This window comes from Canis aureus, chromosome 1, assembly GCF_053574225.1.
Source record: "Canis aureus isolate CA01 chromosome 1, VMU_Caureus_v.1.0, whole genome shotgun sequence".
In the NCBI taxonomy this organism is placed as follows: Eukaryota; Metazoa; Chordata; class Mammalia; order Carnivora; family Canidae; genus Canis; species Canis aureus.
This window is the reverse complement of record NC_135611.1, coordinates 43,246,756-43,261,017: the sequence shown is the minus strand read 5'-3', so window position 1 is coordinate 43,261,017 and position 14,262 is coordinate 43,246,756. Positions and strand designations below refer to the sequence as shown.

The 14,262-nt window shown below is 35.7% G+C and overlaps 1 protein-coding gene across 13 annotated transcripts in view; it reads left to right on the top strand.

The window, feature by feature from the left end:
* SYNE1 (spectrin repeat containing nuclear envelope protein 1) overlaps nucleotides 1–14,262 on the top strand; it is a 448,999-nt gene that overhangs the window by 93,954 nt on the left and 340,783 nt on the right. For all 13 annotated transcript variants that reach the window (XM_077897071.1, XM_077897049.1, XM_077897055.1 and 10 more), the window contains exon 4: nucleotides 9,494–9,589. In XM_077897071.1, the coding sequence (XP_077753197.1) occupies nucleotides 9,494–9,589 (96 nt within the window). The remainder of the gene's footprint in view (nucleotides 1–9,493; nucleotides 9,590–14,262) is intronic.

The window sequence follows — 14,262 nt, the reverse complement described above, 5'->3', positions numbered from 1 at the left end:
TTTAATTTTTATTTTTTTTTATTTATCTACGATAGTCAGAGAGAGAGACAGAGAGAGAGAGAGAGAGAGAGAGGCAGAGACACAGGCAGAGGGAGAAGCAGGCTCCATGCACCGGAAGCCCAACGTGGGATTCGATCCTGGGTCTCCAGGACCGCGCCCTGGGCCAAAGGCAGGCACCAAACCACTGGACCACCCAAGGATCCCTATTTTTAATTTTTAAAAAAGATTTTACTTACTTGAGAGTGAGTGAGAGAGTGAGAGCACAGGGGCAGAGGGAGAAGCAGACTCCCCACTGAGCAAGGAGCCTAATGGAGGGGGAAGGGCTCAATTCCAGGACTCTGGGATCATGACCTGAGCTGAAGGCCGAACCTTTAACTGACTGAGTCACCCAAACACCCCAATATTTATTTATTTTAGAGAGAGAAAGAGAGGGTGTTTGTGCAGAGGGAGGAGCAGAGGGAGAGAGATAAGTAGACTTCCATGCTGAGCATAGAGCCTGATGCGGCCTTGATTCTAGGACCTCAAGATTATGACCTGAGTCTAAACCAAGAATTGGACAGATGCTCATCTGACTGAACGACCCAGGGGCCCTCATTAAATATTTTAAGATGATGTTTATCTACTTGGCAATGTTCTAGGTACTGAGAATGTAACAGTGAACAAAACAGAAGAAAGAATCCTTGCATTATGGTGCTTATATCTTAATGGGGAAGATGGACGGTAAAGAGGGCAAATAAGCTGTTCTGTTGAGAATAGACTGAAGAGGGGCACGGCCACAAGGAGAGATTTAAGTTAGGAACCATTGAAGTCATCTAGGCAAGACCCTGGTGTCTTAGACAAAGGTAAGTAAGCAGCAGAGGTGGTGAGAAGCGAATGGATTCTGGATGAGTTTTGAAGATAAAGCCACCAAGATTTGTTGATGGAGAAGCTATGGTATATGAGCAAAGGAGAAGAGTAGCAGATAACCCCAACTTTGTACTGAATAAAACAAATAACTTAAGGGTAGAGTGATTCTTTTATGCTATATAGTGAAAATAATTTTATTACACATGAAAATTGTGAAGAGCAAAGTTTTCCAAGCAGATTAAAACTTGGGCTGAAAAAGTAGCCATTGCCTTTGGGATGTGTATTTGGAATTAAATTAAGTGATTAAGGAAGTGGAAATGATTATGCTATCATAGGAAATAAAAAAGAATGGGAATTGTCTTCTCACCTTTGACAAGTAGAGGTGGAAAATAATCGCAATAGTATTTTTATGAAGGCAATGAAAGAGAACCAGATTACACATAAAATTTTTAATTACTTCATCTTGTTTCTGGACATATTGGGAACATCTGATTAGATTTTCTAAATAAGATGACAAAACTTTTAGACATTGAATTAATTTTATGTGGCTTCTGCTGGTGGTTGTAATCATGATTTTACTGCTCTGGTCTAAGGGTACTTTGGCATTTTTAGACATTTTAGTGTGGTCGGCTCTTAGCCAATCTTTAGGGAGGTAACTCACTTCACATCTGCTGGTCAACCCCTCTTCCCTTCCCACTCTCCTCTCTGTTCCTGTTGTTTAGCGTGCTGCTCCCACCCATCAGATAACCATCAGAGAATGTGAACCCTGCAGACTGATTCTGGGATGGGATTTTTCCCTGTATACTGTCCTTCAGCCTGTGAAATAGTTCCTGCCTGAAACTTATGGAAACCAGAGATTGTGGTTTGTCTGGCTCTGGAGGTGATGGGTCATTCTGTATACAAAGGTTTTAAGGGTGCACAGAGTACAGTACACCTTGAGAATCTGTCTTTGCCTTGGGACCTCTCTACAGCCTGTGCAGAAGGTCATTTTGAGAATATTTTAGGCCATGATTATTGTTTCAATTTCAGCAAGCCTGACAATGCTCAACAGTGTATGTGTGTCTCAGTTGGAGTAAAGCGTAATCTGTGCCATGTGCATTTACTTTAGGCCTTCTCTAATTTAGTTTTATTGGTACCAGTGGATATCCAGTAATCACAAATTTTAAACCCTAGGATATGTACTTAGTATTTTAAGGTAAAATGCTGTAACTTTTTTTGTGTGTGTCATGAAATATTTTGAGAGTTCTTTCCCTGAGCAGAAAAGCATTCAGTAAAAGACTGTCCAACTGTCTGAGATTAAAAGTCATGATAATAAATGAAGACCTGGGTTGGTCCCAGCGTGAAACAGATTTTGCCCTTTTATTTGTTCAAGAGTAAATCCTGTATGCTGTAAATCTCCTTGATAGCTGTGTGATGTTTGAGGCTAAGGAACTGTAAGATTCTAGAAGATGTGTAGCTATCTGTTGATGAAGTAATGATATGCTAGTAATGTTTCGAAGTAAATTTGTACTCTTCTACATTTCTGAATGCAATCTAATGCCCAATGCTTCTTTCACCTTAATTGATGTGCATATGGTCATCCTTTTAATGCAAAGTTAAAAATGGTAAAATTTTTTTTAGTTTATTGCCGTTTTTGTTATTTTTGGATATAGCCATACAGGTGTCCATGTGAAATGGCTTTATTTATTTGTTTATCAACAACATTCAGCTGTGTCTGCCTTCATCACTTACAAGTATCAATTGATCAAAAGGTTATAAAAGATCTTTTCACATCATATACAATTAGGTTCCCCTGAAAATGCATACTCTCATTAAAATAGCATAGATTTATTTTTGGTCACTTATGTGGATCTCATCATGGAGTAGGAGTAGAAGGTCACTAAAATATAAACTCTTACACTCAGACAGTGTTTACAAAGTAATAACAAAATAGACCCACATGTTAGTTGTGCTTTATTTTGTTGCAAGTAAATAAAATCATTTTAAATTATTTAACTAATAAGTGAAATCTATTGAAAGGTGCATTCTGACCAGGCAGGAAAAGGTTAGCTCAACAGGCTTGGGTTGCTCAAATTCTATACATTGTAAATAAAGACTTGTTTTTAGGAATGGTCCTTGAGTGGCTTCTGAGAGATAACCTCAGAACACTTGGAGTAGTTTGCCTGATAGGAGTGTTTTGAATGCCTAAACTTTGGGCCGTGCTGTACCACTTTGATGAGATCGGTTTAACAATGCGTTTTATACTGAACACCTATCTGTTTTTTTCTGGGGGATCTAGGACAGGGGAAGGGCTGGAGTTCAAGTAGCTGAGGTTTGTTCTGCAAGCTTTGTATGCCTAAGTGACAGACTACAAATAAAAACTCAGGCACTGGGGCTCAAGTGTGCTTTTCTGGCAGGTGACACTTCACCCATACCATCATCACACACCATTATGGGAAAAAATAGACATGTCCTGAAACAGGTCATTCATCCCTGGAAATTTATACATGGTTTCTTCTGCACCCTGCTTTATGAGCTTTGCTCCTTTGCTGATATTAATGTGTCCGTTCACTATAACAAATTTTAATTATGTATATAATAGCTCTTCTGAGTCCTGTGGGTCCTTCTATTGTGTTGTAGAGCTGAGGATGGTCTTGAGGAACCTTGGCATACTGACTGACCCAATCTTGAGAAAGATCGAGGCAAGTGGTTTTTGGGTCCTCAATAGCAGGACCTAGTGACAATTGCATTTGGGTCATTGCCATGTGACAGCTTGACTACAGGCAACTTCTGGATCCAAGCAGAGAATGTGAGGAGTGCAATTCAGATCATTCACATAACAAAAGATAGGGCTTTAGCACAAACATATCCACTAGGGGACATGACATGGTGTGAATTAGGCCAACTATTGTCTATGCCAATATGTATTTATATACATAATACTTCTGTTATTACTATTTAGTCTTTCTTATATCTATTCATTTAAAATAGCTCTTTGTTAATAAGTTGTTTCTAGTAGAATGGGAGGCACTTCAACTGATTAGTTAATACTTTCCATATTGATATTAAATAAAAATATTTATAAGTTTGTGTATTATTCAGGAAAAATTGGTTAATACTTGTATTTTGTATACTAAGCTTCCTATCTAACAGTATCAAAGTATACTAAACCTTGGCTCAAATCTAATCAGTTACGAGGGGTGTGATCTAGGCCAATGGTTGAACCTCTCTGAGATTCAGATTCCTTGCTTTAAAAGAGGAAATGATAATGCCATGGGTGGTGGTTATGAATATTACATGAGATAACATGTACAAGCCCTCAGGATAGTGCTTGATACATTGAGATGTTCAACAATACATTATTCATTCTTTCTTACCTTTTTTCTTCTCTTTTTCCTCTGTCACTGCTATTTAAAATATCTATTAAATTAAAATGTATAAATACCTAAGCCACAGAATCATCTAGTAAATTTTAGAATTCATATATGTAGTCTGTAATGTGACTATCATATTTACTTCATGCACCAAAAATTTTAATTTCACATATAATTTTAATTATAGCCCCATGATCTAAATGGTTATGTCTGATATCTTTTTTCATCAAAATTATATTCGTATTCCTTTTTTCCTCTAAGTAACATAATTGTTTCTAGGAGCATAAAATCAATATGTGGCAGAGGAAACATGGCCATCCTTCCATGAATAAATATGAAAATTGATGGTAGATAAGGCTTGAATATGTACTGATGCTTATAGATTAGTAAAGTGACACAAGATATTCGCATGCATGTACGCACACACACAATGTTAGAAAATAGGTTATTTTCCCCAATTAGAGGGAATGGCCAGCAAAAATTATGTCTAAGATACCCGTACTTTCTCATTCCATAAAGATCAAGGATGAACTTTAAATCTAATTAGGTGTCATTAAAGGAGCTACATAGCAAAAATAAAGGAGAAGAAATAGAGAAAAAAAAAAAAAAGCTCTGTGAAGTCTGTTTCACTCATGAGTTAACTCCCAAGGCTGAAGCCAAGCACAGAGGCATGTGCAGCTTCTCTGCGTTTCTAGGGCCTTTTAGACCAAGGCAGTCATCTTAGAGCCAGAATTTAAAGTTTCAACCTCGTTGGGGAGAACCGATAGGAGCAGCCACAGAATTTAAGTACCTCTTTCTCTGTTCTCTGTCCCATCTCTATCTCCCTCTCCCACTATGATGCCATCGGGAAGTTCTATTCTTTGAACAACCTCAGATTCAGCATGAATATATTTTGGTTCCATTACAGAATATCTAAGCGTGATTGACCATAATAATATTAATAATAAATAATTAATAACAACAATTATTATTATAATTGTGGTTTTGAAAAGTGCCTGATAGATTTTTTATTTAAATTCAATTTGCCAAATATAGTATAACACCTAGTGCTCATCACATCACGTGCCCTCCTTAGTGCCCATTACCCAGCAACCCCATCCCTCCACCACCTCCCCTCCAGCAACCCTGTTTGTTCCCCATAGTTAAGAGTGTCTCATGGTTTGTCTTCCTCTATAATTTTTCCTCATTCAGTAGTGCTTAAAACTGCAAATTGGGGGATCCCTGGGTGGCACAGCGGTTTGGCGCCTGCCTTTGGCCCAGGGCGCAATCCTGGAGACTCGGGATCGAATCCCACGTCAGGCTCCCGGTGCATGGAGCCTGCTTCTCCCTCTGCCTATGTCTCTAGCTCTCTCTCTCTCTCTGTGACTATCATAAATAAAAAACAAAAACTGCAAATTGGGGGGCAATGGGCACAAAACCACATTATCTTTATTTTCAATTAAGTCAGGTTCCAATTAGTTACCTTCATTCCTAACTCTTTCTTTTGGCACCTTAATCCTGTCAGAGTAATCAGATTGGTGCTGTAAGTATTTATATATATAATAGGAAGGACATTTTAGCTGACAGATCTTTTTATTAAAACATTGTTCCAAAAAATAATTGTGATATAGTCACAATATTAAAGGTCTTCTGTAGTTGACCCTTTACTATATGTAAACAATTATTTATACAAAAAGGGGTAACAAATCTTGTCCACTAATACTAGAACATTTTTTTCTCATATAATTTTTGATAAGTGTTTTGTTGACTTTGCACAGTATTTACATTACATGTGATTGGATAGAGCTTATAGAAATATGAAGATCATTCTCTAGTATTCATTTTTGCCAGCTCTTTGCAGTAAAGTAGCCAGAAGTCTATTTTCCCCCTCTTTTACTAGTTGAGGTATTAAGTAAAGAATTAGTTAAGTAAAGAATTGGTTACATAATGCTTGGTCCTGTAATTCAGTGTGTTGCAAATACAATATTTGTGCATTACAAATTAAATTGATATAAACATTTTTAAAACATTTTTATTTTAAGAAGAAATATTTTCTCCCAATTTCTATTTGGACTAGTAATAGACATTGGTCTACATCTCTTTACTTTGTGCAGGAATGCACTGGTGGAAAAATTCCAGAAGCAACTCATATTTATTATAAAAAGAGAAATTCTGCATCATGACTTTACTTATGTGCATCTCTAAGATTCCCAAAGATATTTGCAAATAAGCATCACATATCTCTGTTGAGTGTGATTCACTCACCATTTACATGTTATTGCCAGCTACTGCTAAGCACTGTGCCTGGTATTAGGTATATAATAATATATATAACGTCTTCTTTATCTTCAAGAAACCCCATGATCTGAATTTCTGGGGACACAGATTTGTAAATAACTAACTGTAATGTAACATGATCATTCTAATCTGAACAATGTACTTAGGGCAAAAGTAGTGGTTTAATTCTAGTTGGAAAACTAAACAAGATTAACTATGAGCTGAGTCATGAAAATTGAGCAAGAATTTACTAAGTGGAGAAAGAGGAAAAGTGAGGGTGTTCTAGATATGTGTTCTTGAAATAAAAACCATCCACTCTTCTTTATCATGCAGACTGGAACCTTAATTCATACCTTCAACAAATACTTAATGAGCTCGTACTGTGAATAAGACATTCAAAAACAAGATACTTCTATGTTTGTGTTGTGTTGCAGTCTGATTACCTAAAACCTGGAGAACATTTTTCTTTACTTATTATATATGTACCACATTTTAAAAGCCATTGATATAGGCACTATATATATGTATATATAATATATATAATTATATATATAATGAATATATAATTATATATAATAAATATACAATTATGTATAAGTATACATATATAATTATATATATTATAGTATGCATTATATATAAATAAATATATTCTATATATAAAGGCATTATATATAAATATATATATATATATATATATATATATATATATTAGAAAACTGCATTTATTCATTCATCCAGTCAGTCATTCAGCCAATGATATAATATTGAGTGCCTGTCATGGGCTCAACAATGTTTAAAAGAGAACATTTACCTGGACAGAAGGATTCAAGAGTCATGTCTATCCTACAACATTTTGTGAAGAACAGAGGAGTCAGGTTGAGTTTGTGATGGCCACAGTCAGAAAGAAAGGAGAAAGAGAGAAGGAAAAGAGGCTTGGGAACCAGGCAGGCTGATAAAAGAGGTTTGGAGAGGAACAGATCAAGGAGAGGTTGGTACCAGCGGTCAGCACAGAGATTAATGAGTTGAATTGCTCAATGATCACTACTGACCTGATGGCTGTGTCCACGAGCATGTGCAGGAGCAGCTTGATGGAAAGGAAGACTGTGGGGCACCAATAGATTCGAGGAACATCAGAAGTAGAAGGGGGGTCACGAGAAAATGTTCTTCAAAGTGGCAGACACGAGTTGCTGTTTAAAGGCAGAATAGGGGAGCCTGGGTGGCTCAGGTGGTTGAGCATCCAGCTCTTGGTGCTGGCTTAAGTCATGATATCAGGGTTGTGAGATGGAGCCCTGGGTTCAGTGTGGAGTCAGCTTGAGACTCAGTTCCTTTCCCTCTGCTGCTCCACCCCCTCTCATGTGCATGATCTCTCTTAAATAAATAAATAAATAAATAAATAAATAAATAAATAAATCTTTTTAAAAAAGGAAGAATGGATGGATGAATGTGACTTTTGTGTGTGTCAAATTTCTTGGAATTTTTGTTATTTCAAGAAAATTCCCTGCTTTGTTTCATTTTCTTTACATATTTTCAGGTTAATGCAATATAAAAAAAACTTCACTTGCATCTGTTCATTGAATATATCACATTTATTAACTTTTTCCTCATTGTTACACTGCATTTATATTATTAAGTTTTCAATTATCATTTTCAATGATAAACAGGCCATATTTTTAATGATTAAATATAACTAATGCAATAATTTTTATTCTTGTCACACGGAATAGTTTTCATTGTAGCTCACTAATAATTTTATCTATATGTTTAGAATATTAAGTCATTATTACATTTTTGCTATATTAATTATAAAAAGTATGAATAGTGAAATATAAAAGAGAATGCTTGAAAATGAAAACTCTATTATTTTTGAACATGTATTTCACAACATGAGAACAAAATGTATTCAGCTGTTCATTTTATAAAGAGAGAAAATGCATTTAAAATTAGGATTGTGCCATTCAGAGGACGTAATTCATGCAGTCATAGGAGAAATGTAAATGCTCCATATCAGTGGGTAGAGAAAAAAGTCATATTTCAATAAAACATTTGGTTATTAAATATCTTTCATAGAACTTTTCCTTTCTTCTTTCTTTTTTAGAAAGAAAGACAATTGAATATAGTCAGAAATATAGCTTTAGGCTTTTAACATGATTCAGTGAGAACCAGAAAACTGTAGGCCTTGAACCCAGGTAATAAATGAAAAAATTCTTGTTCTGTGAGAAATCTGAGGACACTGATCTTCCACTGACGGAGAACATGAGCATTATCACTTCTTTCCTTTCTTCTGAGCTAAGATAGACCTTAATTCAAGGTTTGACGAACCCCAATATATTAGATATTTTAGTGATCTTTATGAAAAAAAAATAAAAGACCTTCCATGAATTGAAAATGGGCTTTGACTTATTTTTCTAGAAGTGGTGATGGATTTGCACTGATGAGTCCGTAATCTTATGCTTACCATTCTCTGGGCTCAGTGCCACATTGTGAGAAAGCTGTGCTAGATTGCCAGGCCATGAAACAGAACATGGCCAGCTAACCCACAGGAGATTAAATCTGCAACCTTGGTTGTCCTAGCAGAGCTCACACAGCTGGCCACTGAGGCAAGGAGATTGCTGTGGCAAGAATAGGCTGTGAAAATGCCTACCTTGAGTAAGCCCTGGTAATGTGCTCACCCACTGGTTGGGGCACCTCCTCTTCCCTGTTTAGGCCCTGTGTTAATGTCTTTCTTATCTTTTATGTTGATTGTGACCTCTTTTCCTTCTCTTATTCCGTACCATCTTTTTGACCCTTGATAAAAATTCCTTTCTAGAAAGAAGCTAGTGTATATGTGAAAACCCAAGTGTTAAATCTCTGGTTTTTGAGTAAGTTTATCTTCAGAGGATTTTCTCCTATAATTGGTAGTTGCCAATCATATCCAAAAGAATTTAGGTATTTAGAAATTTCACCAGAATGAGTAGCAAAGGTATAAGAGAGAGATGGAAGCATTTTTTTTGCATTCATTCAATTTTATTCATTTTATTCATTTTTTAATCTTATAGCGGAAACCCCCACTGGTGGTAGATGATCTTTTTGAAGACATGAAAGATGGTGTTAAGCTGCTTGCGCTTCTGGAGGTTCTGTCCGGGCAGAAATTGGTAAGGACTTTTCCTGTGACCAGATTTGTCACTGTTCCCTTGTGGAATTTGGGGGTTTGGGAGTTGGGAGCATAAAGGGTACTGTCCCTATAAAACAAAAGTTCTCTTTTTATAGTTGGTAATACACTAGAAACACTAGCCTATCAGTCATCACTTCTGGGAGCAGGGAATATCTTTCCTTTCTAATTCCTACACAACTTTAGTGGATCTGAAACACTATATATAGTAGTAGCTACCTTAGAAGGCAAAGTAAAAAACCTCATCAGTAATCTGTCATGTTTAATTACTGCTTCTGGGTAGTATCCAGGAAGATTATTTGCAGATTACCACTACCTCATTTTATAGCATTTGCTTTCCATTTGGAAAGGATTGTTGGTCCATAACTGTGCATTGTTTATGTAGTTGTTTGTTGAAAATTAAGTTTGAAATCAGCGTGACATTCTTCATGCACTTGTGGACATCCTCCATAGTCAGTCATTTGTCACAGGAACAGCTTATTTTTAGGAGCAGTGGAACCAGTAGAATGAAAAAGCACATTGATAGTGAACTACAGAATATATGTTTCCACATTACTTAATAAAGTATCACCAGTCTCCAACTTACAGTGGTTTGACTTCATGGCTTTTTGACTTCATGATGATGTGAAAGCAATACACATTCAGTAAAAACCATACTTGCAATTTTGAATTTGGATCTTTTCCTGGGCTAATGACACACAGGATGATCCTCTTTTGTGATGCTAGGCAGTGGCAAGGAATCATGATCATGAGGTAAAGAGCTGATACACTTAAAATCCTTCTGTGCCCACATAGCCATTCTGTTTCTCACTTTCAGTACAATATTGAATAAATTATATGAAATAGTGAACACTTCATTATAACACAGGCTTTCTGTTAGATGATTTTGTGTAAGTGTAGGCTAATGTAAGTGGTCTGAACACATTTAAGGTGAGTTAGGCTAAGATGTGATGTTTGACAGGTTAGGCATATTAAATGCATTTTTGATTTGCAGTATTTCCAACTTACAATGAGTTTATCAGGAAATAATCCCATTGTAAATTGAGGAAGATCTATATTTTGTTTTTCTGGCCTATGTTTTGTTAATTCAGAGTAGGAGAAAGGTAAGTAGTTTGCAAAGATGAATTACCTATAAATGATGTTTACTGTAATTACAAAAAGATACTCAGAAAATAATCTTCAAAATGTTGTATGACATGCTAGACACAGAGGCCAAAATTGAGAGTACTTATTTTTTTCTTTATCTGTTCCTTCTTGACAATAGTTACCAATCATTCATACTTGGATAATTGAGTTTTTTTTTTAAGCGTTTTTGCCTAAACACCATTTTTCAGTTAATTTTGTGCAGAGTCTTCCAAATAGCTTCCAAATAGTGAAAGAATTTGCTGGAAAATTGTAAACTGATAATAATTTTGTGTAAATCTAATTGGATTCTTATTATAGTGGATGCTTTCAGTGCCCCTTCTGCCATCTTAGCTTGCCTCCAACTTCAGCAAGTGAGATTTCCGACAGTGGGGGCATTACTGTAGACTGTAGCAGCATCTTGCTTCAAATACTGTTAACAAGTCTCCAGGATTCCATCTTCATGGCTTTTATCAAAGGCACAAGTTGCTCAAGGCAGCCCTGACGTGTGGAAGGATTAATGGTCCCTCTCTCAACCAATGGAGATGGGAATCCATGAATAAATGTTCCAGCTTACCATTGTAGGAGGGACAATTCTGTGACATATTTTACACATATCTCAGAGTGCTTGGGTCCCCAGCAGGATTGAGGCCCAGTTCCTCACAGTGGGCCTCTTTTTTCCTGCCTCTCCTCACTCTTGCTACCTGAAGTCATTTCCCCAGTAAACTGCACACACCCAAGGCCTTATCTCAGGGTCTGTTTGGGGGAAATTAAACAAAACACATATGAAAAGCTAATTTGGAATATGCAAGTATATGCATGAGCTAAATAAACTGAATTCGCACTCAAATGTGGGAGTCATTGACTTAAGATATATATAGCCCCAATCTCCAGATATAATTGTCCATCCTTTGTATATCCTCCTGAATTAAGCTATTTACTAGAAAGCTAAAGGAACCTTTGTTCTAATTCAGTTGTGTATTAAAGAAGTATACCATGCTATATCAATATAATTTTGCCAGTGTACTTGACCAATAGGGTACAGAAACCTTGATGGGCATTTGATTGTCAAGCTAGACAATTCTAAAAAAAGCAAATATTTTGACATAAGAGTCCTTCTTCTGTTTAAGTGCCATACTTGTTCAGACATAGAGTTATAAGACCTTGAAGAAGAGCTAGAAGAGATTTTAAGAATTTTAGCATTCTTAAGTATCAGATAAGAAAACAGACATACAAGGACAATTTCCAATTTAACCTTTATTATTTATTTATATTGAGCCCGTCAAGATTCTGAATTACATAAAATTAGATTACTCTGAAATTACAAATAAATAAACCTTGGAAATGGTTATTTAAATTTTGTAGATATCGTTATTGTAATGACCACATTAACATGAAAAGCATCATTTGAGGGAATGAATATCCTATGTGTTCTTTTAGAGCTTTCAAAGGGAGAATGTGGGTAAGAACATTTCCCTCAGGAATGTTAACACTATTCAGGAATTCTAGAATATCTCATAGGTATAATTCTATTAAGAACACTATGCTTAGCATTAGGGTTCACATAGTCTGGGCCTCTGACTCTGACCATGATCATCTGGGAGATGTGGCCAAAAGGCTTAATGCCTTTGCACTGCCAGCATCTCTTGAGAAATCTCTATGATTATATTTAAAGACAGAATATTTTTAGTTTTTTAATTACTGTTCTTAGATTTCTGCACATTCTTTGGTTATTACTTGTGGAACATTACTCTTTATTAAATGGATCAATGATTATATATCTTTAATTGTACATAAACGTAGAAACACTAAATTTAATTTGCACTTAGGATTCTTTTAAAGAATATTACAAATTGCCATTGAAAAATTAGATATAATAGTAGCAATATGAATAGAGTTTAAAGGACTGCAGAGAAACTTCTTTCTTTTTTTTTTTTAAGATTTTATTTATTTATTCATGAGAGACACAGAGAGAAACAGAGACATAGGGAGAGGGAGAAGCAGGCTCCATGCAGGGAGCCTGATGTGGGACTCGAACCCGGGTCTCTAGGATCACTCCCTGGGCTGAAGGTGGTGCTAAACCACTGAGCTGCCCGGGCTGCCCCGAGAAACTTATTTCTTATCCATTTTGTTAACCTTCTCTTTAAAAAACTCCTTAACATTTTGCATTAGGGAGAAGCCTAACAATCCACTTAAAAGTACACAATAAAAGAAAACAAAACACCAATTCAAAAGGATATATGCAAACTTATGCTCATTGCAGTTTGATTTGCAATAGCCAAGACATGGAAACAACTTGAGCGTCTATCAATTGATGAATGGATAAAGAATATATAATGGATATATTATATATATATATATATATATATATATATATATATATATATATATATATAATGGAATACTACTCAGCCATGAAAAAGAATGAAATCTTGCCATTTGCAACAACACAAACAGACATTCAGGATATTATGCTAAATTAAATAAGACAGAGGAAGACAAATATTCTATGATTTCACTTATTTGTAGATTCTAAAAAACAAAGCAAATAATAAAACAAAACTCATAGATAAGAGAACAGATTGGCAATTGCCAGAGGGGAGAAGGGTGGGCGTAGGCCAAACAGATGAGAGGGATCAAGAGGTACAAAACCTCTAGTTATAGAATAAGTAAGTCATGTACAGCATAGTGATTACAATTGATAATATTTTATTACATATTTGAAAGTTGCTAAGACAGTAGATCTTGAAAGTTGTCATCATGAGAAAAAAAATTCTGTGTATGATAAATAGACTTACTGTTCTCATCATTTTGCAATGTATGTAAATACTGAATCATTAATCTGTATACCTGAAACTAATATAATGTTTTTTGTCATTATATTTCAATAAAGTATTTATGAAGAAAATAAGCTTGCAAAAAAATGCACACTGGGTACTTTTAGGAAATCTGGAGCATCAAAAAGCCCTGAATATTTACTAAGTAACTTTACTAGTCATTGATCATATACTTAGAATAGAACTCAAATCTGCAACTGAGCTTGGTATTATCCACTGAATATCCGTTCAGCTAACATTTCTGGAGTTCTGTTATGGATAAGACACTACCTTATGCCCTCTAAGGAAGACAAAGGTAAATGAGATATGGTCAGAGCCTTGTAAGACCTTGTAGCCTGGTAGGGATGATAACTGTATTAGGGCAGATTAAGTTGTATTAAAAATAGATGCAAACTTGAGAGGGACAATACAATAGATGTTTGTAACTTGCTCACTTTGCCAGGGTACATCCACATGGTATTTGCCTCACTAGATATCAAGCCTTACAGTGAAGTTACATCACTTAAGACAGTGTGGTATTGGTGCAAGTATAGACATACTGACAAATGCAGTAGGGTCAGAAACAGATCAAGGCATGAATGGAACATTGATATATGTCAGAAGTGGCTATCAGATCAGAGGATGGGAGGAGAGACTGTTCGATAAATAAAATAGAAAAAAGTGTATCCTAATATAAAAAGATGAAATTGAATCCTTA